Here is a 25,121-nt window from a genome sequence, read left to right as displayed (position 1 = left end):
CTTCCCCAGTCCCCCCCCCAGATCCTCAACGCCAGGGGCTCAATTTCTCCATCGGATCTTCGTCCGGGATGCCGATTTAAAAAAGAAAAATAGACGATAATCACTGGCGCCCGACTCGTGAAGAGCCACGGTCATCATAGCGACAGGAATACTGGATGTGGTGTGCCGAAATAGTGCCGCCGGTAGACTGTAGGAGCATGCGGGACTTGACGCGGAGAAGCCACGGCCACGGGCGGCGAGAGGCATTCTTAGATGCGTTGTGGCCGATCGCTGGTCGACTGAAATCGGTGGCGCGCACCTCGCAGTGACAGAAGTACAACGGGCGTGCCGGGTGCCACCCGGAGACAGGCGATGGCGCCGCTGTAACATCGCTCGTGGCATCAGACCGTGCCCGTTACCCCCCCCCACCCCCGCAGTCTCCGGCACGGTTAGGTTTTGCAGCGAGGAAAATTAAAACAAATCGGTAAAGAGGCTGAAGTTCGTTTGGTCCCGCGTTGACGCCAAGGCCAAGACGACCCGCACACAACACAAACCCCTCTGACATAAATCCCCATTCAGCCTTTCTACCTCAGAGTTTCCAGTTTCCCGACACCGAGGGGCCAGGAAACGAATGACAAAATGTGCAGCGGACACCTACGGGGCTGTCTGTCCGTGAATCGTGACGATGAGGGTCGGGCTTCTAGCGGGTCCACCAATGGATGTTGCCTTGTCCGCGTTCCAACTCGGAGGCCAGCAGCCGCACCTGGCGACTGGTGGCAGCGGTGCTGGTGATGCTGTTGTTGTGGCCGAGCCAGGTTCACGGAGGTTTTAAGTTCTTGGGCCACCCCCGGTTTAGCCTCGAGACGACAGAGGCCCAGCCTTGTTGGCACAGGAAGGGTTGCCGGGGAAACTTCCCCCACCAACTAACCGAGGTTCCCAAACAGATCAAATCACTTCTCTGGCGACGGGCAATCGCACCCGCCCCGTCTGCACGCACCCTGGTGTTCGCGTCACGAAGGTGAAGATGCTTGTGCGCCCGTTGGCCAGGTTAACGGGGTGGGGGGAGGGAGGGCCCCTCGTGGCTGACCGAAGTGACCGAGTGGCGCTTAACATGTTGCTGTGGACCGTGTGTGCGTGAAATCTAAACCTGCTGGCCAATAAAAAAAAATGAATGGGAAGTTTAAAATATAAATAAGAGCTAAGAGCGGGCCGTATGAAGTTAAGTATCTGGGGGGGGGGGGGGGGGGGTTAAGTCTGGATCCCGTGGGGCCGAATGTTGCCCGACCTCTGCTCTGGGAGGGAAGGAGAGGAGGCAGACTGAAGAGAAACCTCGCAATCCGCGACCGCGACCCGAGTCGATCAGTCGGATCTTTCTCGCAACCAGGCGACGCTCGGAGCAACGGGGCGACACACACCAGGGCCACCTTCACCATCTTCCACTCTCTCGTCACAACCTCCCGCCCCCACCGCCACTTCTGTCCACCCCCATCCAAGCGTGTCTAAGGTCATGACTCAGTGGGGAGATTGTAGGGCGACTGTCAGCAGGGATAGTTGCCGCTGCGTTTCCTGCTGTCAAGGTCACGAGTCGCCCCAAAATCTGCAGACATCCGATCGCGGCTCCCCCTGGTGGGCGACTGGGACGGCAATGAACAATCGGATGGCAGAGGTCATGCGCGTCACACTCGTCAAATCCTGAAAAATGTATGGCGGCTTCCAAGTCGGTGCATGCGTGGGATGCTTTTAAATGAAACGTATTTAATGAGCAACTGACTCGTGACTTAGTGACAGCGATTGGTTCGAACGATTGACTAAGTGACTGCTTGAATGAATGACCTAGTGACCAAGTGATGGGCTGATTGTGTAACTGAGCGAGTGACTGAGTGACCTGATTGAAATACTGGACTGACACATTTATTGAATGAACCAAGTGACTATGATTAACTGAATGCCTGACTGGCTGACCGATGAGACCCAGTGATTATTAGAAGCTCAGAGTTCAAATTCTCCTCCTGTTTCACACGCTGCCTTCGGCGACGTAGAGGTCACGGGGGTGGGGGGGGGCTGCAGTCTAATCTCCCATCTTCACGTTTAAACCTCCGCTCCCGGCCACGATGTATGTACAGTAAACTTTGTATGTATGGAACTTCTTTTGCACCGTACGTAGCCAACCGTGCTAATCGGAGTTGCGGGGGGGGGGGGACAACAAGCTGGGATGTCTCCATTTGACTCGGGGCGTCACGAGAGATGGACAAATTCGCCTTCCCCCAAGGAGATTTCACCTTCCTCTCTCCTGGTGAAATTCGTCCCGTGGCCGTACATCGCGACCTCCCCCGACGCCTTCCTCCTCACGCATGGCACGCGCGCTCCCCCCCTCCCCGCCGTCTCGGAGAGGAAACGCCTCCCGCAACTACGCCACCCCCCAGCGCCCCCCACCGCCCCCCGGCGCCCCCCGGCTTGCCCTCACGCGGTTTCACGCGCCCTCACGCGCCCGCAGCATTTGTTTCCGCTGGCCCGGCCGTCGCCATAAAAATTCCGCTTGCGGACCGTGACCCTTTTAAGCCTCCCGACAAACGCACAGGATTGTGGGTACGACTGTGAAGCGGCCGCCCCGCCCCCCACCCCTCCCACCCCCCTAACCCAACCCCCGCCCGCCCCTAACAGTCGCTCTTCCACAGCTTGATGGTTTTGTCGTTTTCAAGCGCGGCTGACGCGATGATATTCTCTGTGGGGTGGCACGCGGTACACAGCACCACGTCTGTACGGGGGGTCGGGAGGGGAGAAAAAGGCAGAAGGGAGAGTGGCGATGAGTATGGGCGGCAGGGTGGTGGTGGTGGTGGTGGCGAAACTCGCGCCTCTCTGCCGAGGCCCTCCTGGAGTGGCCGGCAACAACAGCAACAGCAGCAGCAGCAGCAACAGCAGCAGGACCTCGACATTGGGCAGAATCAGAATGAGAATATTGATTTGCGCTGGAGGAATCCGATGAGCTATAAACCTCCTTTGTCCACAGCTGTCCAGTCGGGGCAGGTCATAATATTACAACAAAAAATAATACAGAAACACGACAGGAGTGCAAATTATAGGCCAGGTAAACAAATCACTTTAAACATTACACACAAATAAAACTAGACTATTATTTATCTTACTAGATAAGGCAAGGTCAGGGCCGTCCATAGGGGGCGGTGCGGGGTCCTGGGCAAGTCACACTGCGTGGGCCTCTCCACGCTTTCTAACTGAACCGCAAGTAAATACGTCCAACACCGTGACGTCGGAGCGCGGAGGCCAAATCCCCCAAAGCGCGGGGCCCGGGGAGGTCGCCCCGATTCTCAGCACACTCGGGACGGCTCCAGGCAACGTCAGAGGTCAGGGGGGGGTGGGGATAGGATTGCGAGTCGGAGGGGCGAGGGGTGTGGGGGGTGTGGGGGGTGGTGCATGCACCCGTGTGTCCCTGCAGTTTCTGCACAATCTCCTTGGTCTGCAGGTTCCAGATGTAGACCAGGTTGTCCTCGGAGCCGGACACGATCCACTGCGGGCCAGCGGCGAGTCCCCACGCACACACACAGACACACACACACACAGACACACACACACACAGACACACACGCACACAGACAGACACGCACACACAGACACACACACACAGACACACACACACAGACACGCACACACACACAGACACACACACACAGACAGACAGACGCGCAACGCACGGCGGTCAACAGCAGCCATGGTCAATTCACTGCTGGATTAAGGACTCCCTTCACGCCCCCCTCCCCGATAATAAAGACACCACCACACACAACAACCTGATGCATAACAACGGTTCTTTTTGCGTTAGATTGCATAAATGCGTCGTTAAACCCTGCCACAGCCAATTAGTAAGGATTTTTCGCGTAAACAAAATATGCCAATTAGTTACTAGTTCAGCACGCCGCTTGTGTGTTGGAAGAGTGAACCCACAACATTTACAATGCGAGTATGTGACGTTTCGCTGGTTATTACAACCAGCTCCATCAAGCGATTTAGCAGAATTGTGAAGAAGTCTTCCTGCTTGGTCTTAAAAAGAGTAAAGGTGATGTCATCAATGTGAGCTTATGAGGTGCGAGACCAGACAGAGGAGTTAATGTCATCATGAGCCGACGCGACAACAACCCGACACCACAAACACCACCACCACCACCACAATGATAGCAGCAGCAGCAGCAGCAGCAAGGGCTCGCACCTTCCCTCCCGTGACGGAGAAGTTGGCGAAGATGCAGTACTTCTCATTCTTGTGTCCCGTGTACCTTTTCAGGCACTGCACAGGGGCAAAGACAAAGATCACCCGCAGAGCCTTCAAAGACGGGTTGGCGCAAGTGCAGTTAGCGAGCACCTATGAAGGCCGGCACGGCACACATTAGTGGGGCGAGTAGCCAGCACAATGCCCGACCGTGTTTGTCTACCCAGTGGCGATGCCGAGGCGACCTAGGGGAGGCCCAGAACCAGTTCAGATAATTATCACTCGTGTTGGCCGCAGAGGTCGCAACCGGGTACCCGATACCCGTACCCGATACCCGTACCCTACCCGATACCCGTACCCTACCCGATACCCGTACCCTACCCGATACCCGTACCCGATACCCGTACCCTCCCCGATACCCGTACCCTACCCGATACCCGTACCCGATACCCGTACCCTACCCGATATCCGTACCTTACCCGATACCCGTACCCTACCCGATACCCGTACCCTACCCGATACCCGTACCCTACCCGATACCCGGCTGGGTACGGGTAGCCGTTTGCGACCCTGGTGCGGCCGGGTACGGGTAAGGAATCAAAACCCGTTTGCGACCTCTGGTTGGCCAGTGAGCGCTAATTTAATTCGGGCCGCTGGGTTTGTAGCGCAGCACGCTAACTGCAACACTATCACTCGCACACATGCAGACCCGTGTCGCCTTCACGAGCCTGTCACGGCAAGTGGAGTTATCGAGTGGCAGCGCCTGTGAAAACTAAACTCAAAAGCGATGACATTCTTTACCAGGTAAGGCACACTGGGCTGTGTAGCTCTTTCTCAGACGAGAATTTCTGCAGCCAAGAATCCACGTGGCCATGGGGAGAGAGACGCAAACTCCAAATATATAGCGAGCGTCGTTAAGCTCGGGATGAAACCCACAGTTTGCTGCATGACAGGCGAAGGTGGTTAACATCTCGCCACCGTGGCGGCCCGTGAAGGAGGCCAGCACTGCTGACGAGGAGGAGAGGTGGGTGGCCAGCACCAACGCGCCCGCCCGGCCGCCCGAGTCGATTCTTCGTGTTCCCTCGTTTGTTTAGGCATTGCGACAAGTCACCTGATGTCGTCCGTGTAATGCTTCTGTAACTCAAGTGTGGTAATAATAGTGCTGCGATTGGTACGATAACATGCTGCCCAAGGCCAACTCGCGCGACAGGAGGAATCTAATTTTTAACAGCGATTCACGCCGCGTGCAACGCATTCGTTATGTCGCTTGATGTGGTTGCTTTTGTCCCCGATTTCTATTCATTTCATTGCGGTCTGTTATTTTTATTTGCTTTAGCGGTTGTCACTTCCGTGACCCCCAGCTGACACACGCTGTTGCAAGATGAGGACTCTCTCTCTATCCCGGTCTCTCCCTCTCGAGTTCTCACCTTCGCCGTACAGAACTGGAGTTGCGTATTGTGTAGCGAGGTGTTGGCTGTGTGGGTGGACTGTAGTCAGTGAGGGCATCTCACCTTTCCCTTGCTGTAGTCCCACAACTTCAGGGTACTGGGGTGGGGTAGGGGTACAGCTGTGTTACACAAAGACAAAGGTCACCCGTAGAGCTTGTACAGACTCTTGGGGCAAGTGCTGTTTGCAAGCAGCACCTACGCAGGCCGCCAGCGGCGCACAAGAGGGTGGGGAGCCCGGCCGCCTCCGTCTCCCCAGTGCCGATGTTTACACACCGCACCACCTACTCATTTGTTTAAAGCCGGGTCAGAATCTGAATATTTATTTATACCGGAGGAACCCGATGTGCGATAAAGCCCCTTTTCCACAGATGTCCAGTCGGGGTGGGTTAGAACGTTACAGCAACAATACAAAAACACAACCGGAGTGCAAATTATAGAAAATGTAAGCAAATAAAAATAACGAAATGCAAATCAAACTAAACTCTTTTTATTTTACCAGGTAAAGTCCACCGAAGGGGAGGCATGGGGCCGGTTCAGATGATCACCTCTGATGTCTTGGCAGTGGTCGGGAATCGAATTCGGGCGGCTCGGGGTTCATAGCGCAGTGTGTTAATCACTGCACCACTGCTACGCTACGCACACCCCCCCAACATATACGAACGAGAATGTACAAAGATCCCCTGCATAGCCTTAACAGACTGTAGGGGCAAGTGCTGTTAGCGAGCACCTATGAAGGATGATTACACACCACACCAGGTACTCATTTGAGGCCGAGTCGACCTAGGGGAGGCCCAAGACCAGTTCAGATAATCGTCACTGGTGTTGGTCGTGAGCGGGAATCCAACTCAGGTGGCCAGGTTCGTAGTGTAGAGCGCAAACCACTGCACGACCGCCCCCCACACACGATGTACACTCGCACATCCAACATTGTGACCGTGTGAGCATTCATGTCAGGCGCTGGCGGTGCGTGCGAGCGCCCCCACCTGTCCAGCGTGGCGGCAAGGATATACTTCCCGTTGGGAGAGAACTTGACAAATGACACAGGGGGGTTGTCGTCGTCTGCAGGAAGAGGGGGGAGACAAAGAGAGTGAGGGGGGGGGGGTGTAGGCCGGGCTAACCCGGGGCAGCTCACACAGGGACAGCCTGCACAGAGGTGGCCACGCACAAGGCGCAACCATGCCGTGCAATGATTACGCATCGATCCATCTCTCTGAGAATGCATTCGTGCGGTCGCGAAGCAAGCGCCAGAGTGCGTGGACGACTGCCGGCCTGGGAGAGGGATTGCGAGGCCGCACGAGGCTCTGCTTGACCCGACCCCCTCGTAAAACACCTGATCACTCTGTCCGAGTCCACACGGACTCCACTACTTGGTGAGATGGTGAGTAGTTGGGGGGGGGGCTGGAGGTGGGGACCCACCTATGAGTGTCTTGAGACACTGTCCTGATGCTGTATCCCAGATCCGGCTGTGCGGGACGCGGGGAGGGAGGGGGGGGGAATGGGAGACAATGACGAGACGGTGAGATTCACAGACGTGTGGGACAAGAGGGTAGAGAGCGGAGAGAAAGGGGAGGGCAACGTTGGCAATGAACGGGGAAAAAAACAAGTGCGGCAGTCACAGTGCACAAGTGGAAAATTAAAAACTCTCCAATAGTGTGCCATGATTGTGGTCATCCACAACAGACCGCACAACGCGTAGCGACGCAATGCCCGATCCACCAATATGAAGGAGATATCAGGGCAATAAACCCCGCTACGCCCGATGCGCTTATCCGGCTTGACCACCTGGATGTGGAATTGGAGTCGTTGCTCTGCATCAACATCAGCTATTCGAAAGAACAAGAAGTGATGACGTGGATGCTGCGTTAAGGCAGCGAGTACCGGCCGATTCATCATCAACATCAACATCATCAACTAATCCCATATCTGCATTTCCCATAAATATGCTAAATTACTCTTGATATGCAAATTATGTTGTCAAGGCGCTCTTCCCCCTCCAACCCAGCTTAAATATACGCTGCCAAGCCTGGGGTGTTTCATTCAGACGCTGTCTTCCCGACAGACCTGTTATTCACCTGAGGACGGCTGCTTGCGTCGTGGCCGAAACGTCGTGAGAATTATTTTATTATGTTTTATTTTTATTATTTTATTATTTCCCTTCTACGTGACTTTACCGAAAGACCCAAGAAGAACATCAACAACATCATCAACATCAACAACACCAGCAGTGCCCTGGCCACTGCTGAGCGAGAGCCTGGTCAAGCCGCCGTCGTCACCTCCGCAGACCCCTCTCCAATTCGGCTATTTGTTTTTGTATGTAGTGTTTGTGGGTGTTGAGTGAGTAGTTTATGTGGGTAAAGTAGTGTGTGGGTAGTGTGGTGTGGGTAGTGTGGTGTGGGTAGTGTGGTGTGGATAGTGTGGTGTGGGTAGTGTGGTGTGGGTAGTGTGGTGTGGGTAGTGTGGTGTGCGGTGTGGGTAGTGCGGTGTGGGTAGTGCGGTGTGGGTAGTGCGGTGTGGGTAGTGCGGGTGGGTACGTGTGGTGGTGGGGTAGTGCGGTGTGGGTAGTGCGGTGTGGGTAGTGTGGGTGGGTAGTGTGGTGTGGGTAGTGTGGTGTGGGTAGTGTGGTGTGGGTAGTGTGGTGTGGGTAGTGTGGTGTGGGTAGTGTGGTGTGGGTAGTGTGGTGTGGGTAGTGTGGTGTGGGTAGTGTGGTGTGTGGTAGTGTGGGTAGTGTGGTGTGGGTAGCGTGGTGTGGGTAGTGTGGTGTGGGTAGCGTGGTGTGGGTAGCGTGGTGTGGGTAGTGTGGTGTGGGTCGTGTGGTGTGGGTCGTGTCTCTCACCACAGCCCGTCATAGCTGCTGGACACGATGAGAGAGCCGTCCCGGTTGAAGTGAACCTGACACAAAAGCGACACGGATATCAGCTCACACGGCAGTGGTGCGGCGGTGTGCGGCGGTGTGTTGTGGTTGGGTGTGATGGTGCAGTGCGGTGGGGTGCGATGGTGCGGTTTGGGTGTGCTGGTGTTCCGCAGGTGGGGCGCATCTCACCGCTGACACGGGGTCGGAGTGTGCGGGCAGCGTTTTGAGACATTTCCCCGTCTTCACATCCCAGATGCGCACGCTCTCATCAAACTGGGGTCACAGCAACGACAGGGTCGATTAACGACAGCGACAATTAGCAGGGTGCTGGTGCTGTGGTGAAGGCCGTGCTTCACCACAGCACCAATACCCGCCATTCACCACTAAGCGATGGTGACGTCACCACGGTGCCGGTGCCAGGCTAGGTGTACACTTTGAGGCCACGTGAAGTATCAAAGGTTCACTGACAGGAGGTCACGGGACAGACCCAGGTGCCATGGGTTGACGGACCACTGTGCCCCCTACTGTGCCAACAACGCCACACATCACACCACGTCACACCATACTACACGTTACACACGTTTCCTCACACCCAAGACAAAGATCCCCTGCGTAGTCGTTAACAGACTGTTGGGGCAAGTTCCGTTTGCGAGCAGCACCGATGAAGGCCGGCACAGGCACACGGGTGGGTGGGGAGGGGCCGGCACCACGCCCGGACACCTTTGCCTCCCGAGTGACGATCTTTACAAACTCCATCAGGTACTCGTTTTTGGGGCCGAGTCGACCTACGGGAGGCTCATGATCGGTTCAGATAATCGTCGCCGATGTTGGTGACCATAAACGGGAATCGAACTCGGGCTCCCGGGCTCATAGCCACTGCTCCCCCCACACGCGCTCACGCATAGCCGCTCACGCAGAGACGCTCACGCTTCATGTGTGCACGATCCTCACCGAGCCCGAGACGATGAGATTCGACTGCGGGTTGAAGTTACAGCAAAACACGTAGTTGCTGTGTCCCTTCAGGGTCTTCAGGCATTTACCCTGCAGGGCCATCAGGGGCAAGGGAGGGCGGAGAAGGCAAGGCACGGTAAAGGCACGGTAAAGGCACGGTAGTGCTGCATGCACCACGAATATTCTGGGCATGTCATCCAATAGATGACCGTCACCGATTTGCGGCTCTGTCATCCAACCAATAAAATGAGCTCAACTACTCTTTTTCAGAAACGACCTGGCTGTCACAAATAACGCTCAACAAAGTGGCTTAATGTGCACATTTGTAGTGACTTGGAGCGTCACTACCGTGTGGACCTACACACACACACACGTGACGTCACTACGCGGGGGAGCGTCACCACTACGGGGGTCCACACACACACACACACATGACGTCATCACGTCTGGTTGCGGGAATGACGTCACAGCCGCTTCGGGGGGTCTGGAGGCCGTGGGTCAGTACCGCGGGGATTGTGTGAGGCCGTGGCACTCTGGGTGAACCCGGCTGGACACGTGACCGGATCAAGGTGGGGCCCGGGGGCCCCTTGGGGACCACGTGGACAGGAGAGGAGCCTTCGCAAGAGTTCTTGAAGGTCGGCGTGGCCGGGGTGTGGCCCGGACACGCCGAGGCGCATATAAGCGGCCTCCGCAGCGGGTTCGAGGCTGCTCGTGTCCGGGGTGACGATGCCTCGTGAAGACGCCTCGTGAAGAAGAAGAAGAGTCAAGCCTCAAGTGGTCAGGGTGGCCAGCCAGTAGCCCCCTCCTGGCTTGGCCACGCTAGTCGTATGAGAGAGTGTTAGTGAGTGATGGTGCGTGTTGGTGCGTGTCAGCGAGGATAGGTCGGTGGTCACCACTCTATGTTAAGAGTTACCTTTGTGTGGATAATAAATAGTGTTGCCTCCCAAGTTCCAGTGTGCGCCTGAGTGAACCCATTACACATTTCTAGCAGCCAAATACTCTATAAACACATGTTTCTAAATGTGAAGGGAAAACCCAGAGAACCCGGAGAAAATTTTGCATGACCACGGGGAGAGAGACGTGCAACCAAATATACAGCAGACGTCAGGGTCCGGATGGAACCCACGACCTCCTGCATACCAGGCGAGGTAGTTAACATCTCCGAGCCACCGTGATGCGACTGGGCATTTGGGTCACGGGGTCCACGGTCAGGGTCAGAGATCGAGTTGGTACCTACCGAGTTCATGTCCCAGATCTTCAGGGTTTTGTCATCGGAGGCTGAGACAAGGAGATTCGAATCCGAGGACCATGCCACGTCGGAGATACCCTGTGAAGATCATCAATCATCATCAGCATCATCATCAGTAGCAGCGGCATCCACAGAATCGTCATCCGCATCACCTGCTGTAGCAGCAACATCATGAGTATTAATTGCCAAGAGTAGCAGCACCATGAGCATCATCATTTCCAGCAAGAACAGCATCAGTAGTATTATAAGCAGCTTTATGAACATCTGCCGCAGCATCATCATCAGCATTATCAATAGCAGCAGCATCAGCATCTTCATCAGCAGCATTACAATTATCAGCAGCATTCACCACCATCATCATCAGGAGCAGCAGATCGTATATCCCACTCAATAGCTATGAGCAGATATGTGAAAAGGTCAGATATGTGAATGTCTACAGAAAATTATAGTTGTTATGCCAAGCACAAATAGTGCACTGGGCCTGAGCAGTAAATTGGTCACGGTGGAAATGTGATGGTCGGATAGATGATGTCCTGTACTATCACAATAGCGTCCTCACAGACTGGGGTTCCAAATTGGGAGCGGGAGTGTCGTGGTTAGACCTCTGCACTATAAACCCAAAGACCCGAGTTTGATTCCCGCTCACGACCAACAACAGCGTAGATTATCTGAATCAGTCCTGACCTAGGTCGACTCAACCCCAAAAAATAGTATCTGGTGCAGTGTGTAAACATCGGCAGTAGAGAGACAGGAGTGGCCGGCCAGGCGTGACGCTGGACATCCCCCCCTTCGTGTGCAGTGCCGGCCTTCACAGTTGCTGCTAGCTAACAGCACTTGCTCTAAGAGTATGGCAAGGTTATACGGGGAATCTTTGTCTTTATTTGGGTGGATCCCCCTCACCAGCTTGTGCCCCGAGATGGTCTTCTCAAACTTCCCATCGTATGCACCCCAAATCTTTATTAGCTTGTCAGCGGCTGTGAATGAACAGGCACACATACACACATCACACACACATACCGTACACAATAACATGCAGTACATACTTCTGCTCACTGGATCACGTTATATCCAATTCGCATCCGCGTTATAAAAAATGTGTTCCCCGATACATTCATATGCGTGTCATTTTTGTGTACGTCGCGTGAGTGATAATCAACGGTCGTACGGCTGACTCGGCATAGCTTCGCACAAGGCGGGATGCAGCTGAATGATGCTACCCTACACGCGCCTCAGTGTTTTTTCAGCCTGTACACGCATCTCACCTGTTATCGTGGACTGTGCTTTACTCTATATTATTGATCATAGTGCAATTTTTCTACAATGCGTTGTTCTTCAGGAACACAACAAGCGCGTTATAGGAGAACAGACTGTATTTATATGGCCGTTAACAAAACCCAGCACATTGGTCAACAACACTGTGTGGCTTTAAGAGGAACCACATAAATATTTTTTAAATCGAACCTTTTCACGTGCTATGTAGAAGAGTAATTGCCTGAAACGTCGCCCATTTATATATTTTGAAAAGTGCGCAACAGGACACGCACGTTAGGTGCACACGCGGCTCAGAGTGGCGAGTGTTATAGGATATTGTCCACCCGGCCTGACATACGAGCATCTGGTGCGGTGTGCACAGGAACACCGAGCACTTTCGCCTGGTTGCGAATGTCAAAGCAGAGCCTTTATTTAGCCTTGCTCATGAAGTTTGACTATGTCAAGCTTCTCTTGCAAATTGAGAACATTATGGATTCCTTTAGCTTTACTATCACCACACTTAGGACCCATTATGAATATATTAAAGCACAAAAATAAGTATTTCACAGTAATCACAAAAATAAGCACTGTATGAATACTGTACACGTGTTTTATAATCACGAAAATAACTATGAACACTGTAGTATGATACTGTTATCACAAAAATAACTACGAATTGTTTACAGGAAAATCACAGAAATAAGTACAGTATTAATAACGTATGAATAAACACAAATATAAGAGATGCTCACTGAACGACTTCTATTCAAAGACTGAACGAAAAAGATGGCGCGTGGTACGAACGCTGTGGAACGTTTGGGATGAAATCGGACGAAAGAGAAAAGCAGGCGGACGAAATTTGAAATGTGGTTATAATTGAAAACGGCCAAAAGAGCGAAGCGACGAAAGTCAAGGTATTGCTGTATGTGGATAGTAGCACCTACTAAATATGATTTCCTTTGAAAGGCCAAGGCAGTCTTATTGACGACTACTCCAGAATAAACACTTCATTCGAGACCCCAACATCGCAAACCTCCTGGCTTGACATTCCTTCCTGAAGACACTGCTGTAACTATCAACCGCATCAGAACATCAACATGCTGATGCAGCACCCCGTCGCCTTCATGAATGTTAATTTAAGACAGCCACAGCAGTTGTGTGATTGTAGCCATGCAACTCAAACTATAGACCATATAATAAACCCAGAGACACACAGACATAGAGACTCAGAGATACAGAGACCCATAGAGATACAGTAAGACAAGACACAGTTGTGTGATTGTGGCCACGCAACTCAAACTATAGACCATATAATAAACCCAGAGACACACAGACATAGAGACTCAGAGATACAGAGACCCATAGAGATACAGTAAGACAAGACACAGTTGTGTGATTGTGGCCAGGCAACTCAAACTATAGACCATATAATAAACCCAGAGACACACAGACATAGAGACTCAGAGATACAGAGACCCACAGAGATACAGTAAAGAGCAGACACAGTTGTGCGAGTTTGACCATCCAACCCACACTATGGACCGCACAGTAACACCACCGATGTCTGCGCTCCTTCAGCGGAGGAGGAACAGAAACACGACTCTCTGCTGAAGCCGTCTCGTCGTGGTCAGCAGCAGACCTCCTAGTTGGTATACAGCTCCTGAACATACGGCCATCGTGCGCAAGAATAGCATTGACTCACGAGTTGAGTTGTTTGTTATCTGTGCTTGGGCGCCACAGTGGCGAGATGTTAACTACCTCGCCCGATTTACAGGAGGTCGTGAGTTCGATCCCCGACCCTGACGCCTGCTGTATATTTGGAGTTTGCACGTTCTCCCTGTGGTTGCGTGGATTTTTCTCCGGGTACTCCGGTTTTTCCCTCCACATATAGAATCAATGTGCGTTTAGAGTATTTGGCTGCTATACATTGCCAAGTGATAAGCCACTTAGTTGCGCTATCATTTGTGGCCAGGTCACTTCTGAAAAATAGCTATTTAGCTCAGTGGGCCTTACCAGGTAAAATTAAAAATATTTTAGTTAAATAGTTGAGTTTGTGCACCACTGCTGACACAGCAGCGTCACCACATCAGCTGCTTTAACGTCGCCGCTGTCTGGATTATGGAGAGAACTCACAGGAACTGGCGAGCCACTCTCCGTTGGGGCTGAACTTGACGGAGGACACGGCCTTGGTGTGGCCGGCCAGCGTGAACTTGAGCGTGTAGTTGGGCTTCATGGGGGTCGGCTGGGGGTGGAGAGGGGGGTGGGGGAGAGGGGGGGGAGAGGGGGGTGGAGAGGGGGGTGGGGGAAAGGGGGGACAGACGGGGGAAGAGACAAAATCATCATCGTCATTATTTACATCAATTGGCAACTGCATCATCACTATCATCATTGCCATCATCATCATTGTTAAACTACTTAAAAACTAAGCATTTTTTTTTCATTATGTAAAGCCCACTGCGCTATAAAGCTCTTTTTCAGAAGCGACCTGGCCACACATGATAGCTCAACCAAGTGGTTCATCGTGTGTAAATTTATAGCAGTCCAATACTCTAAACGCGTGACTTTGATGACCTGGAGAAAAATCCAGACAAACATGGGGAGAACATGCAAACTCCAATATACAGCAGGCGTCAGGGTCGGGATCGAACGCAGCAACATTCTGTATACCAGGCGAGGTAGTTAACACCTCGCCACCGTGGTGCCCCGAATCACCATCATCACTCATCCCAATCGTTTTCTTCAGTATGGGAAGGGAGCAGTCATCCGGAGGGCACCCCCTGCGTGCGCCGCACCTTGCCCTGGCTGTTGGAACTCGTCGGTGGCGCCGTCGCTTGCGACTTCTCTCCGTCCGCCTCTGCCTTCTTCTCCTCCGACGCCATCGCGGGATCCGGTCCTCACGCAGTTACACTCCTCTCCCCTCCCTCTCCCTGGCCGCGGGAACCCGCGAGCGAACGAGCGCACGCTGGCTTCTGCGGACGGGCAACGGGGTGTGACGTAGGCACAATAAGACCGGCACGGATGGTAGCAGCTATACACACATTCAGTCACAGTTAATCAACGTATGGTGGACCTGCCAAGGCACCCAATTAAACAGCGTATTACTTGACAATACACTTCCAAGCAACACTAAGCCTGTAGCTCTTTAAGACAGAACTTGGACTTTCTTCACAATTCTGGCTATCGCCTGATGAAGCTCGTTCTAATTCACCAGCGAAACGTCGTTAATTACTCCCCAACACACAGCGGTGTGCTGAATTAGTGGCTAATTGGCACGTTCTGTTTACGTGACAAACCTTACGAATTGGCTGTTTCGGGTGGTGGCGGGTGTAGCGACACATTTATAGATTTGTACAGAATTTAGACGTAACAGAAAATGTCTTGAGAATAGATTTGCCCCTTTACTATGGCAAGAAAACGGGTGTTAAGATGTTAAAACACCAAACTGAAACCTTTTAGCAATCAGTTTCAAAGACAATGCATATATTATCAGAGTACGTATTTTGTTTGCATTCTGACCACAAGCATTGTGGTTAAGGCAGACATGATTCCTTGTAAAAGGTTTCACTTTGGCGTTTTAACATCTTAACACAGCTGTTTTGTTGCCAGAAAATAGGGGGAAACCGATTCTCATATTTTGGTACTGGCAAAGGAGGTCCCATGATGTAGAAAATGGCTTGACGATATAAGAGATCTGTGTGATGAAGATGTGGCACTACTGGAGCACATTAGCACAAGGCAGAGAGGAAAGCGGAAATATGACGAATCGTGCAGGACACCTATGGGCCCATCTGCCCATGGATCGTGATGATGACAGCATTTAACCTGCCAGTTGGGAAGACAGTCGATATCAGCCACCCATTAGCGACGTGGCATCAACGACACTAATTAAACTAATGAACACTCACATTAACATTAATTACAAAACAACAGTATTGTACTGTATCATATTTAGCCGGTCATTTTGATAAAAGTGCAGTTGACAGCAGCCGCTCAAGAGCGAGGCCAGAACCTCATCGACACTAATTAAACAAATGATCACTTTACTTAACAATGATAACATTCATCACTTAGCGTATGAATACTATGACAACATTGCACAAGCATTTCACCGAGTAATGGCAAAGTGCAGAGTCAGCTACAGCAGACACTCACGGCCTAAAACGATACCCGACTAAACCACATTAAACACTTACAACATTCACAAATACGACATTAATTTCATTAAGGATAATACAAAAAACCGCATCATTACGATGATGATGAAATTAACACAAAGACCCACGACTCGCTGCCACACGCCACAAGGCCACGCGTCAAATCCGTTAACACACCAAGCAGAGATTCCGTCAAACCTCAAACTTACCGCGTCGCCTATCGGCTCGCAGACGACAAAAGAAGCGCAACTGTGAGGAAACGACCTCTCAATTAGGGAAGCTTAAACGTTGAAATCTTAATTTATTATTATTACTGTATACAGCTTAGGCCTTCATCTAGTCGAGCTGGGGCAGTGGCGCGCGCATCGCGGGGGGCGGGGCGGTGAGGAGGGGGGTCAGAGGTCACGTGAGGCGAGGGGCGGGTGGTGATATCGTTACAGACACCAACTGCGCATGCGCAGCTACACCCCCCCCACCGCTGAAGTCTCATTTTTTCCCGCGCAATCGAGCCGCCCATTGCGCATGCGCGCGACGCGGCGAATTACGTGACCAGCGATTGTCCAAGGGCAGTGGGCGAGTGAGGCGGGGGGGGGTAGAACGAGGGGAGAGGAGCTGACACCAACTACGCATGCGCGTGCCCACAGCCTTTTCATTTCCCGCGCGTTCCACCGCACAGTGCGCATGCGCGTGAGCCGGTGGTCGTGACGTCGACTCCGCGTGGACCTCAGGGAAGTGGTGGGGGGGGGGGGTTGGCGAGGGGCGGGGCTGGAGGGGGAGGGGCGGGGCTGGAGGGGGAGGGGCGGGGCCGCGCTGGAGGGTCAGCCATCGTTTTATTGCGATCGCAAGGCGAAAACTACGACGGCGCGAGTGCCACGGCTCATCGGGCGCAACGAGCATCGTCCGTTCATGGGTCGCTTCTCGCGGGGGTTTATCCGCCCGGAGGGGCCTGCCTCTCTCCACTCGCTCCGTGCGTGCTGGGGGGCGGCAGCGGCGCCAGTTCTGCTTTGAGAAGTCGCTTCGCGTCGTCAGCCATAGCGGTGACGTCATCGCTTCTTCTCGAAGTTTCTGCCACGTGACCCGGCGGGGGCCCCCCCTCCGTCTGCGCCACGTGACTGCGCGCGACCAATGGGAGGCGAGGACGGGACGGGGGGAGGGGCGAGTGTCACGCCCAGTGGAGGCGGCGGTGAGCGCCGCCATGACCGTCGCGGAGGCTCGGGGACGTTCCGAGCCGAGACTCGGAGGCGAACGCGAGTGGACGGCGGCGGACGCCATCGAGCGAAGAGAAACTGCCAAAGGAATCTATCGCCGAGGGGAAAGCCGGGCAAGGATTTTGGCGCGACACTGGCACGACGAAGGGCGGGGCCATGAGGACGAGAGGGGGGGCGGGGCCACGTCGACTGGTCGCGGCTTGGGCCCCCCCCCTCCGCTGCACGCCACGTGACCCGGTGCGAGCCAATGGAAGCGCGCCATGACGGGACGACCCCCGTATATAAGCGGCGCTCGCGGGCAGCGCCATTGTAGGGGCGGCCTGGGCTGAGGCAGCGCAGCCCCTCGCGTCATCCAAGTCGTCTCATGAACGTGCACAGCCATCCGGCGCCACGGAGTTGTCCTTCCGCGAGCCGCGGCGGCGACGCACGGTACGCGCGCGGTATTTGTGTGCGCAGAGGCCCCGATTGGGAGTGGCGGGGTCGGGAGACGAGCGTCACCTCCGGGGTGCGAGGACGCCGCTGGAGGCGCCATTTTCTATGTTGTGGTTTTTTTTAACCCCCCCCCCACCCGCCCGCCTTCTCGCCCCCCCCACCCCAACTTCGTTTACATTATTACACCAACACAAAGCCATAGCCGAATCGAATAGAGGAGGCCGAGTAGCAGTTGCCGTTTGTGGAGCGGCCTCCGAGGTAGGGAGGACTGGTTGAACCGAAGCGGCGCGAGCCGAGCTCCGACTCGCGCAGCCATGTTGGCTGAGGGGGCGGGTACAGGGGGCGGGGCTCGTGGAGAGGGGGGGGTAGCTCTGCGCATGCGCGAAACCAGCGCGCGTCCTATTGGCCCGGATCTCCGTCACGTGGTCCGCGTCGAGGGGCGGGGTGAGGATGGCTGAGGGGGGTTGGCGCGCTCTGCCCACCGGAGTTCGATTCCCGCTCCAGACCAGCAGCGATGCTGGTGATGGTGGTGATGGTGGTGGCGATCGTCTGAGCCGGTCGTGGGCTTCCTCCTCCCCGTGGTCGACTCGGTCTCGAAAGTGAATAGCTGGTGCGGTGTGCAGTGAACATCGCCACTGGGGAGACAAAGGCGGTCGTGCGTGGTGCTTGCCATCCACCTCACGTGCCCTGCGGTTTTTCATCGATGCTGCCACTCGCAGTATGGTGTTTGTTGTGGCTTTGGGGTCATCAATTGAGATGATTGTTGATGAGAATCAAGAGCCAGCCGAGATAATTGGTGAGTTTTGGGGTTTGTTTATGATGAGTTACGGTTGAAAGCGCCGTGATTATTTTCAAGCGATGTTTACACAACACGGGTGTATCGTGGTAATGTTTTGCGTTATCGTGGCAATGTCGTTAGGTGCGGTGGCGATGTTTTCCAGAGCTAAATGTCGAGCTTTGCCTCGCCGCGAGGAAGAGGGCTTCAGGGTCGACGTGTTGTCGTTTTGTTTGTAATCCTCCGCTGAAGCCACAGCGGCGGCGAGATGTTAACTCCCTCGCCCGCGATACGGGAGGTCGTGGCTTCGATCCTGACGCCTGCTGCATGTTTCGCGTTCTCCACGTGGTGGCGTGGATTTTTCTCCGGGTCCTCGGGGTTTTGCCTCAACAATTAGAATCAACATCACGTGTTTAGGGTATTTGGCTACTAATATAAATGGCCACGTGATGGAAATCCACTTCCTTGAGGTCATTTCTGAGGAAGAGCTATATCGCTCAGTGGGTCTTTGCTGGTGAAATAAAAATAGTTTTTATAAGCCCATACTACAGTGTTTCTATACCTTAATGTTTTGTGTTGCATGGCCATACTCGTACTAACTGTGGCTTGGATTTAATGCCAAGCGTCTTAATCCCTTGTCCCTACCTTAATGGGTCTCTACGAGTCTCTGTGTATCTCGATATCGTCTTGCGTGTGGCATGATGTTCCAATGTCCACGATGTCTGCTAGAGCATCGGGAGAGAGTTGGTGTAGTTGTGCAATGCAGTGCCTCCGTTCAATGGGCGCGCAGAACTTCTTTCGCGCCGTAGCCAATCTGCGGTACTGTATTTGCATGTTTATACAGTGTCGCTGGGGAGCGGTGGCGCAGCGGTTAGCGGCACTGCGCTACAAAGGCGGTCGCTGTTTGTATGCTGAGGGGTAGAAAGGGCTTTGTCTAGACAGAGCTGCGGTGGTTGTGGTGACTATGGTCCATGTTTAATGGGTTTGTTTGTGGAGTCATTTTAATGGTAAAATAATAGTTCACTTTAGTTACCGAGGAAAAACTGCATCGAGGCAGAATTGTTTTTAAGGAGGGTCTTGCGTTGGATGTTTGAACACCATTGGCATTGTTACCACTGTACGTGAGGAATCCCATGCAGAATGAGGGGGAATATTTGCACACAAAGGTGGCCGAACTCGGGTTTTCTGTATTCAGGCCACGAGCGTTACCCACTGCAATCGACCATGTACCTCCGTTCTATATACTGTATATACATACGTGTCGTTCTGTATGTGCTGTGACGTAGGTGTGGGTTTTGTGTGGTTGCTATGGGTGTGCTGTAGAGTAGTAGGTGTGTGGGTTTTGAGTGGTTGGTATGGGTGTGCTGTAGAGTAGTAGGTGTGTGGGTTTTGTGTGGTTGGTATGGGTGTGCTGTAGAGTAGTAGGTGTGTGGGTTTTGAGTGGTTGGTGTGGGTGCTCCAGAGTCGGTGTGGGAGCTGCGGGGTGGATTTGGCGCGTTACGTTTATTCGTACGTGCATGCATATACGTGCATGCATATACGTGCATGCATATACGTGCATGCATATACGTGCATGCATATACGTGCATGCATATACGTGCATGCATATACGTGCATGCATATACGTGCATGTTGTCCCCCCCTCACCTCCGATTAGCATATGCACACATATCTATAGGACCTTTACTGTTCGCCCTTCCGTCTATTTGGTGTTTGAACATAGTACACCTGTGTTATTGCCAGACAGGGTAAAGCCTATTCTCATTTTTCATATCCATGCATGTTGAGCTTCTTGCTTGCCGTGTGTAGCCACTCCTGACAATCCAAGGTTCGGGGTGGGGGGGTATAACACACAATAGATGCTATCTAGAGTTGCTTAAAAAATAAAGCCAAGTTGCTGCGAGTTGTAGTAACACAGCCCACCTCGATAAGACTTGCGCTAGGGACTCGCAATAACCCCCACAGGTATCACGTCTACCCAAACAGGACTTGCATTGACCCTATGGAAATCGCAGCACCGATGACTCACATCCTCAACATTATATGGCGGGCAGGTTGGCTCTGGGTGCTGTGGAGTAAGCGTTGGTGCCGTGGAGGGAGTAGCTGTGGATGCCGTAGAGGAGTAGGTGCGAGTTTTGCGTGGTTGTGTGGGAGCTGTGGAGGGGTGAGGTGTGGGTATGTTTGTGCTTGGTATTGATCCTATTCGGATGCTTACAATTATTTTTGGTTTCACGCGATTTGAAGTTGTCTTTCTCCTTGCCTGTGGAATTGGTGCAGGGGGATTTGGGTGTGGGTGCTATGAAATGAGTGTTTTATTTTCGTGTCTGTGGGGGTACTTTTAATAATACAAGTGTATAGTGTATTTGTTTCCATATGAAAGTCAGAAGACTCTTCCACAAAGTCTTGCATTGGTTGTTTGGCGAACACCAATGGCATTGTAATTGTTTTACTTCTGGGAGGTATGTAGAAAACGCACGCAGAAGAGAGAGAGAACATCCACACACTGGTCATCAATCTGACCCAGGCCCATATTGTCGTGTTGTGATTCTTGTGGGTCTAATGTGAGACATCTCGGTGGGGGTTAAATGTGATTGAGTGCTAATGTGGGTTGATGCGAGTCCTGTAGGGGTTGATGTGATTTTTGTAGGGGGTTTCATGTTTTGCTGGGAGCCTGTCATCTTAAATGAAGGGCCTCCCCTAGACACATTGGTACTGTTTCAACACAGCCCCTTCCTCTGCAAGTCCAGACTAATTCCTTGCCCCGTCATCCGGTCTTGGTAGCTATTTACCTTCACCCACCCCCCTATATTGTCGTGAGCCACAGCTAATGAGAAAATCATCGCAAATGGTAGTCACGTGAGTATTCATTGTTGTTTTCACGCATGAAAGAAATTGGAAGTACGGAAGCGGTGCCACCTCCCAGGTATGGGGTACCAGCTATGGGGTACCAGCTATTGGGTACCAGCTATGGGGTACCAGCTATTGGGTACCAGCTATGGGGTACCAGCTATTGGGTACCAGCTATGGGGTACCAGCTATTGGGTACCAGCTATGGGGTGCCAGCTATGGGGTGCCAGCTATGGGGTGCCAGCTATGGGGTGCCAGCTATGGGGTGCCAGCTATGGGGTGCCAGCTATGGGGTACCAGCTATGGGGTGCCAGCTATGGGGTACCAGCTATGGGGTACCAGCTATGGGGTACCAGCTATGGGGTGCCAGCTATGGGGTGCCAGCTATGGGGTGCCAGCTATGGGGTGCCAGCTATGGGATGCCAGCTATGGGGTGCCAGCTATGGGGTACCAGCTATGGGGTACCAGCTATGGGGTACCAGCTATGGGATACCAGCTATGGGATGCCAGCTATGGGGTGCCAGATATGGGGTGCCAGCTATGGGGTACCAGCTATGGGGTACCAGCTATGGGGTACCAGCTATGGGGTACCAGCTATGGGGTGCCAGCTATGGGGTGCCAGCTATGGGGTGCCAGCTATGGGGTGCCAGCTATGGGGTGCCAGCTATGGGGTGCCAGCTATGGGGTGCCAGCTATGGGGTGCCAGCTATGGGGTGCCAGCTATGGGGTACCAGCTATGGGGTACCAGCAAGTGCAATATTTGGTCTGGGCCCACGGACTGTCATTCTCACAGCAGCGGCTCTTGGCTAACCATCGAACAAAGACCGTCACCGCATCTCGTGGCGCTTTCAGATGCGCTTCTGCGGCCATCCGGAATGCTCGTCCCTTCCTATATTAGGAAGCCACTTGGAGCTATGCACTTTTAAATCTCGATTTAAAATAAGTTAAACAGACACAACACTACTATACACCACTACTATACTAAATTTAAAACTAATTTCTTTCAAACTGCTTTGTTTAGTTTTTTGTCCTTCCCCCGCACCTGATTAGCACGGTTTGCTACACGCAGTGCAAAGGTATTCCAACATACGCACATGAGCTCTGTGCAGTTGACTCTTCAGTGTCTTTGGGCGGATTGTCCGCATCGTAAATGAATCATGCTTGCGTAAGTCAATAGATTTAACAACACACGAAGGTATGTTAAAATAAGCTTGGAGGCCTTAGAAATCCACTGCTGGATGAAGGTCTCCCTTTGAGTCCCGCCGCCATCGCAGTAGTTGATCTCAGTGCTCCCATCTCCACGCTGAACCTACCTCCCGGGACTTCCTGTACCTCTATACTCTACTGTGGTATCTGAGAGACCATAGCCTTAAACCACAATACTCATTGAAATCAACCGACACTTGCAACTTAAAACAACCTTCATCTCATTCATGCTTGCTTGAAGGTACATTTACGAGACAGGAGAGGTGGAACACGTGGGTTTGAGAGAACGCACGCTTGTTAATAAGACCATCCTAACTGGTGAGGATGGTCGACGGTCACGTAAAATAAGCGTGGCAACCAAGGAACGGGATGTGTCTTACTAACCGAGGAGATGGAGCGGATGAGCTCAGCTCGTGTGATGATGCTCATGATGAAAGATGTGTGTGTAAACAAGCAAGAGAAAGCATGACTCATTCCTGCATGCGTGTCATGTGACCACCACCACATTGCACATTGCTCTCAGCCTTGTGAGCTGCCTCCCTGGGAGACGAGTGTATAGCTGTATTGTTTATGGGGAGGGGTAGTGCAGTGGAGAATCACACTGCTCTACAAAACCGAAAATGGCAGTTACGAATATCTGAACTTTCCCTGCGTTGACTTGGCCTTAACCAAGTATCTGGTGCGGTGTAATCATGAGCGCTAGAGAGAAAAAGGCGGGCCTGGCGTGGTGCTGGCCACCCACCCCATCGTGTCGTGTCATCCTTCATAGGTGCGACTCGCTAACGGCAATTGCTCCAACAGTCTTGTCAGGGCTATGAGGGGAGGAGGGGGGTCTATCTTGGTATTATTGTTGAGGCCACAAGTTCAAAAAGTTGGTAATGTACGCATCCCAAAATGCACGACCTCTGGATTGCTAATCCGTACCATCATCGGCATCAGCATCCCATAAATTGATACGATTTTAGGTAGATGATCAATTTGCTAAATTCGAAAAATGACACTGCAAATCACCCCACTGGGAAAGCACAGAATGCCCCCCCCCCCGTTACAGCTCTGAAACTATTATAGCCTTTTTCAATCACCGCTTTTGTGCGATAGCCTTGCGTTTCTAAGAACGGCACGAAGCAGAAAATGTACAAAATTACAACGGATTGATAATCCAAGCGCCGTCGCTCTGCCAAGTATCCTCCGCCACGTCCTGCCCGCTGCCGCTGTCTCCGTGGCCCCGGCTGACGTGTTCGTCTGTTTGGTTTGCGCTCTTGGAGAGGAGGAGGAGGGGGGGGCGCTTAGCTGTTTCTGAGCCGTGGCGGTGGCACCGCCGCCATGTGTTTGTGGCTGTAGTCTAGGCTACTGGGGCGGGTCGGTGGGGAGTGGTGTGGCGACGATGCTGTTTGAGTAGTGTGTTGGGGGGGGGGGCCTTTGCTGCGTTTGTTTGAGTCGGTGGGGTGAGGATTTCTATTCTGTTCTGAAAATGTGTTTTGTGTCGTGGCTGGTGTGTTACGCTACATGAGCCCTCGAAGCACCTTTTAGTTTCTCCGAAGTTTCAATTTGTACGGTTTAAAATAATTACTTTTATTTGGCAACACAGTGGCGAGAAGTTTACTACATTGCCTGGAATACAGGAGGTCGTGGGTTCGTTCCCGACCCAGAATACCTGCTATATATTTGGAATTTGCGTGTCGCCCCGTGGTTGCGTGGATTTTTCCCCGGGCCCTCTAGTTTCTCTCGTTGAGAGAAAAATGAGAGTGCCTGGAGAAACGTTGAGAGTTTGGCTGCTGTCAATTTCCACGTGATCAGCCACTTAATTGGGCTACCATTGGTGGCCAGGTCTCTTCTGAAAAATAGCTATTTAGCTTAGTGGGCCTTGCCTTGTAAAATATAAAATAGTTTAAATAAAAAAGTTTCAATTTCCCCCCTCCCCCACCAGCCAATTTGCATTCCGGGAGAATTATTTTGTTTAATATTGATATATATTTGTGCAATTGCTCAATTTCATTATCTAGGTAACACGGCTCACTCTTGAAAATGCGCTACATTCCTGGTCTTGTGAGTTCAGATTTCAAAGAGATTTGACCTCGCCTGAGTGAGATTCCCAGCCACGAGAGATGGTGGCAACTTGGAGAGTACTTAATCCAGCAGTGGATCTGTAATAGCTAATTACGTTGTGGTTCACAAGTAGAGATGGCAGCAGACTTGCACATTTGTTCAACTCTGTCTGAAGAAAGGCTATTTATTACCTGGAACGTTACGCTTTTAAGTTATCTTGCAAGGTCGTGTAAAGTTGTTTTTTGCGATTAAACTTAGACACAATGTAACGGGTTATTCAAAATAATAAATTGAATAAGAAATGACTGCCCCTTTTGTTAGTCCACTGGATGAAGGCCTCCCCACGCTGTGATGGCCATGAGGGTTGTATGACCGTACTTCACGCTGGTTCGGGCAGGCCAGGGATAGGTGAGGAGGTGGGACCGGTTCGAATATGACCATCCACTGATGTTAACCATGGCAGGGAATCTAACTCGGGTAGCTGGTTTTATAACAACTGTGCCGCTGC

The 25,121-nt window shown here is 52.5% G+C and overlaps 2 protein-coding genes across 9 annotated transcripts in view; one reads left to right on the top strand and one right to left on the bottom strand.

Annotated features, from left to right (window-relative positions):
* Positions 1–2,617: 2,617 nt before the first annotated feature.
* On the bottom strand, positions 2,618–16,503 carry WDR5 (WD repeat domain 5). 3 transcript variants are annotated; one of them, XM_061580138.1, is made up of 14 exons: positions 16,309–16,503; positions 14,738–14,914; positions 14,079–14,187; positions 11,595–11,668; positions 10,683–10,772; positions 9,446–9,535; positions 8,684–8,767; positions 8,477–8,532; positions 7,060–7,106; positions 6,627–6,702; positions 5,707–5,740; positions 4,199–4,273; positions 3,415–3,502; positions 2,618–2,734 (listed from the first exon to the last, which is right to left on the bottom strand). In XM_061580138.1, the coding sequence occupies exons 2-14, from the start codon at positions 14,822–14,824 to the stop codon at positions 2,634–2,636; spliced, it is 1,011 nt and encodes a 336-aa protein (XP_061436122.1). In that variant the 5' UTR covers positions 14,825–14,914; positions 16,309–16,503; the 3' UTR covers positions 2,618–2,633. The 3 variants fall into 3 exon arrangements, with proteins under 3 accessions (XP_061436122.1, XP_061436120.1, XP_061436121.1); XM_061580136.1 differs by having other exon boundaries at positions 9,446–9,554; positions 10,684–10,772; XM_061580137.1 differs by having other exon boundaries at positions 9,446–9,545; positions 10,684–10,772.
* Positions 16,504–16,908: 405 nt separating this feature from the next.
* LOC133361232 (bromodomain-containing protein 2-like) overlaps positions 16,909–25,121 on the top strand; it is a 28,155-nt gene continuing 19,942 nt past the window's right edge. For 5 of the 6 annotated variants that reach the window (XM_061580121.1, XM_061580123.1, XM_061580122.1 and 2 more), the window contains exon 1: positions 16,909–17,736. In XM_061580121.1, the coding sequence (XP_061436105.1) occupies positions 17,672–17,736 (65 nt within the window). In that variant the 5' untranslated portion in view covers positions 16,909–17,671. Of the gene's footprint in view, positions 17,737–18,266; positions 18,536–25,121 lie in introns of those variants that run through there. The other variant, XM_061580124.1, reaches the window with a different exon arrangement.

Source organism: Lethenteron reissneri, chromosome 71 (genome assembly GCF_015708825.2).
Source record: "Lethenteron reissneri isolate LAM-NWPU_2019-01 chromosome 71, ASM1570882v1, whole genome shotgun sequence".
Taxonomy (NCBI): Eukaryota; Metazoa; Chordata; class Hyperoartia; order Petromyzontiformes; family Petromyzontidae; genus Lethenteron; species Lethenteron reissneri.
This window is presented reverse-complemented; position numbering and strand designations above follow the sequence as displayed.